Raw genomic sequence first — 4,042 nt, forward strand, 5'->3', positions numbered from 1 at the left:
CAATATAGTTAATTTTAAGATAGAGGGTTTTTTATGCGAGCAACATATAGGACTGCATCAATGAGGTGCAGTAAAACAGTTTCATACACAAGGACAACAAGATCCTTTCATGAGAGAGAGAGAGAGAGATGGCATACCCTCTCCTAATTGCTAAGAGAACCTTTTTCCCAAAGTTTAATTTCCCATAAACAGTATTCAATTTTTTTATAGAATTGCTGGAATGCATATAACCATAGGCATTGTTTGGTTGCAAAGGGAATACAAATTTTTGATATAAAGTGGAATTTTTTTCCAAGAAAAATAAATTTAGATGTTTAATTGAAAGAGAAATATATTTTACATGTTAAAAAAATTTCACTTATACATTGAAATTTCCCTTTTTATTTCCCCACCAAAATAAGAAGAAAAAATAAAACCCTACTCTCTCTCTCACCCGCTCACAACCCTCACCCTACTCACAAGGTGAGATGATCTCTCTCTCTCTCACTCTCATGACTCTCACTTGCTCACGACTCTCACCATGCTTGTAGGGTGAGACGATCTCTCTCTCTCTCACACGACTCTCATCCTGCTCGAGCAAGGTGAGACGATCTCTCTCTCACGCGACTTTCATCCTGCTCGCAACTCTCACATGCTCATGGCTTTCCTTCTCAATAAGATGTTGCGTTTGGTTTGCTTGTAACTAAGCTATGGGTTCTCTTTCTTAGGAGTAGAATTTGGAATCTCTAATCCTCAGGTTTGATTTCTTCTTCACTCATGTATTTTTACAACACATTGGTACATGAGTATTGGTCTTGCTCATCAAGTGATTGATGAAATGTGTCATAGAGATTTGGTTTCTTGAAATTGCTTGATTATGCTATTGTCCTATGGGTAGAGAAGGGAGAAGAAGAAATCCAATTATAGAGTTGATAGAAGTATCTCATATGCTATTTGTTTTGGTGGTTAATCATTTCCAGAATAAAGATTTGCCCCCATCTAGTCTTGGAAAGAAATTCTGCAAAGCTTGCCGAGCTTTTTCTTCTGACCCTCCTCATGGAAATAATGTTGTTTTTAAGGAGGGTTATAATTGTATGGCTTGTGTATTATTTCAAATTACTGATTCAAGGAACATGCTAGTATCTATGTGGACTATGCCAACATATCAAAGTTGCAGAAAATATTTTGCATAGAACAATAAATGAGAACAGGTTTATTCACATAAAGTTGAGAAACATGATTTGGGCTTTGTTTGAAGAACTTAAGGAAGTTGTGGGTGAAGATCACGCCACAAAGGAATTTTCTCAATCAAATAGAGATTCTTTCTGTCAGAGGAAAGATAAGGAAGCAACTTCTGAAGAACCTAGGCCATACATCCATCCAGTGGACCATATGGAGATTGGTGAGACCGATAGCAGTGAAGATTTAAACACCCAAGTCCCAATGTCCACATCGCATTCTGGAGAGGGGAGTGGAGCTGGTGCATCACATGATGTACCTCGAGAGAGAAGGAGAGCAAAGGTAGCATTGGATGGCCAAATATATGTTGTCACCGTCTCTATAGATTCTTTAGTGACTATGGTCCAAGAGAGGCATGTCTCTCCTAAAGCATTGTTCGATGCTATACTAGAAGTAGACGGATTTAGCGAAGATACACTTGACATCGTCTTTGATGTCCTCATAGTAAATGAACCTCAAGCAAAGGCATTTTTAGTTAGGAATATGGAGCAACGGAGGAGGTGGATCTTGAGGTTTCTTGATCAAGGCCATTGATGTGGTAAGATACATACAATCATTAGTTGTTTCATTTAGGTTTAGGATGCGATTGGTTGTCACTTGGAACACACTGATTTGTTTTTAGTTGCCATAGCATCAGAGTTCATATGGTCTACACCGAAATGAACACATTCCCATTTATCAACTATGTTTGGTTGAGTAATAGAATTTGTTTCATTCCTTAAAAACGTAGAATTAATGAACTACTTTTTACTGAACTACCAGCATGTTTGAGATGATTCTGTTTGGAATCTTAGCCTTATGTTTTCAAATGCTATTGAAATACAAAATGAAATGGTTTTGTTTTAGTTGGGAATTAGATACATCCTTAACAATTGCATATTCTGTTAATATATAATGTCAAATTGCATTAAATCTTCATTATTATGTTTTGCAGCTTGGGTTGGTAATGGTATCTGATATTGGCATAGATAAACATAGAATTCTCTTTCATTGTTCAAACATGTATCCTAGTTTCTGTTTTGGCATTGTCTTGAGGTGGGTTCTGAAGCCCTTTATCCCTCGTCAAACATAGTAACTCACCGACATGAACTGCATTTGCATATTATGCCACTCCAGTTAGTTCCATATTGATACCCATTGCGAGGTTTTAGATTTAGATGATTCAATGGCATGTATCCATGTTTAGGTGATGGTGGTTTTGAGCTGTTGACTACAACAAGTCAAGCTCAACTCTCACAAAGGTGGCTAAGAGACAGTAATGGTGTTCCCCGATTGTGAAATGTAGGGACTGAGTGCATATACATGTTAAGAATTGATTATTAATTTTCATTTTACTATCAAGCCTGCATAACATTCCAAGTAATATAAAAAGTCATTTGGGAATATAATGAAGGTGATATGCTTCAGAAGGGTTCATCATAATAGCTGGTATGGTTGCAATGGTCATAAAAGTTGGAATAAAATAAAGCCATTTCTTGTGGCCAAAGTTGTAAGCTTTTGCACCTTTTACCATACTTCCATTTTATATCTTTTGCAGCCATTTCTTCCTAGTAGAAGAATGTATTCTACTGCTCTTGTTGTGCTAGAAACATGTAAGGGGTGTTACTGGTTACAATTTAGTAAGTTTGGTTGGATTACTAGTTTTTAAAAATTTTACTTTTATCTTACATCAATTTTGTGTCCAACCAAAGAACTCAGGTAAAATTAATTTCACTTCACTTCTGATGCAACCAAAAGACTCAAAAGGGGAAAAAAAAATTCCTTCACTTCCCTCTACTTCCCTTCACTTCCCTTCACTTCCCTTCCCTTTCTCATTTCCCTTACGACCAAACGTAGCCATAGTAAAACAACATTCTATCATAAAATGTTATGTATGGTTGCCATCCTAGCCTTGATAACAGATTATTCTAATAAGAATAAATGGTCAAAGGAGGAAGTCGGTTAATAGTCGACCGCTCTACCATTGAGCTATTGAGGAATAACGAGAGATTAGATTTTATAGAGTTCAATTCCTACTCTCAATCCACGATTAATATGAACCCAAGCTTCATTCGTAACTCCCGGAACTTCTTCCTAGTCGCTCAGTTCCGTGCCTCATTTCATAGGGAACCTCAAAGTGACTCTATTTCATTATGTTTCATCCATCGATTGCTTAGTGCAAGTGGCTTAAGGCTAGTGCAATAGATGTTAGCCCTTAGGAGGTTTTGAGTTTGAGATCTCTTGTTCCTCATTTAGTCTAGGATCTCCGTCTTATTCCACCAAAAAGTAAAAATAAAAGAACAAATGGAAACCATTTTTTTTTTTTTGGGGACCCGTTAAAGCTTCATCCAATGGGTTGGGCATTTCTATTTATTGACATTTGGAATTGATATTGGGATTGATCTCAACCGATACCAACGGTTGGGATTGGATGGATTTACACCTGTTCTGCAAAAAATTTGTTTTGGACCGTTTTACTTTTATACCATACTAGTGGTGTGGTATCGGATCTATCGGGATAGAGAATCGGGTCTCAGCTGATACCCATCTAGGCGATCTTAACTGATCGGATCCGATTTTTAAAACCATGGTCAGGATTGAACCATCGGCGATCAAACTAGCATCACCAGATCGGGTTAATATCAACGATTCCATTTGGTGGGCCTCACAAGTATGACCTGGTTAAAATCAACCATTCTATTTGGTGGGCCTCACAAGTGCTAACCTGGGAATCCACTTTCTGTTGTAGACGGTTCTCAAAGGTCAAGGGTCCAGGGCCCGTCAACTTTGATATTCTATCTCTCCTTCCTTCCTAGATAGAGTAGAATTCTGAGGGTGACCTATA

The 4,042-nt window shown here is 37.6% G+C and overlaps 1 protein-coding gene across 1 annotated transcript; it reads left to right on the forward strand.

Annotated features, from left to right (window-relative positions):
- Nucleotides 1–428: 428 nt before the first annotated feature.
- LOC122072960 lies at nt 429–1,914 on the forward strand. Its single transcript, XM_042637406.1, has 2 exons — nt 429–581; nt 708–1,914. Exon 2 carries the CDS (start codon nt 1,216–1,218, stop codon nt 1,750–1,752), a length of 537 nt encoding a protein of 178 aa, XP_042493340.1. The 5' UTR covers nt 429–581; nt 708–1,215; the 3' UTR covers nt 1,753–1,914.
- The last annotated feature ends 2,128 nt before the right edge of the window (nt 1,915–4,042 follow it).

The sequence above is a fragment of the Macadamia integrifolia genome, chromosome 3 (genome assembly GCF_013358625.1).
Source record: "Macadamia integrifolia cultivar HAES 741 chromosome 3, SCU_Mint_v3, whole genome shotgun sequence".
NCBI lineage: Eukaryota > Viridiplantae > Streptophyta > Magnoliopsida > Proteales > Proteaceae > Macadamia > Macadamia integrifolia.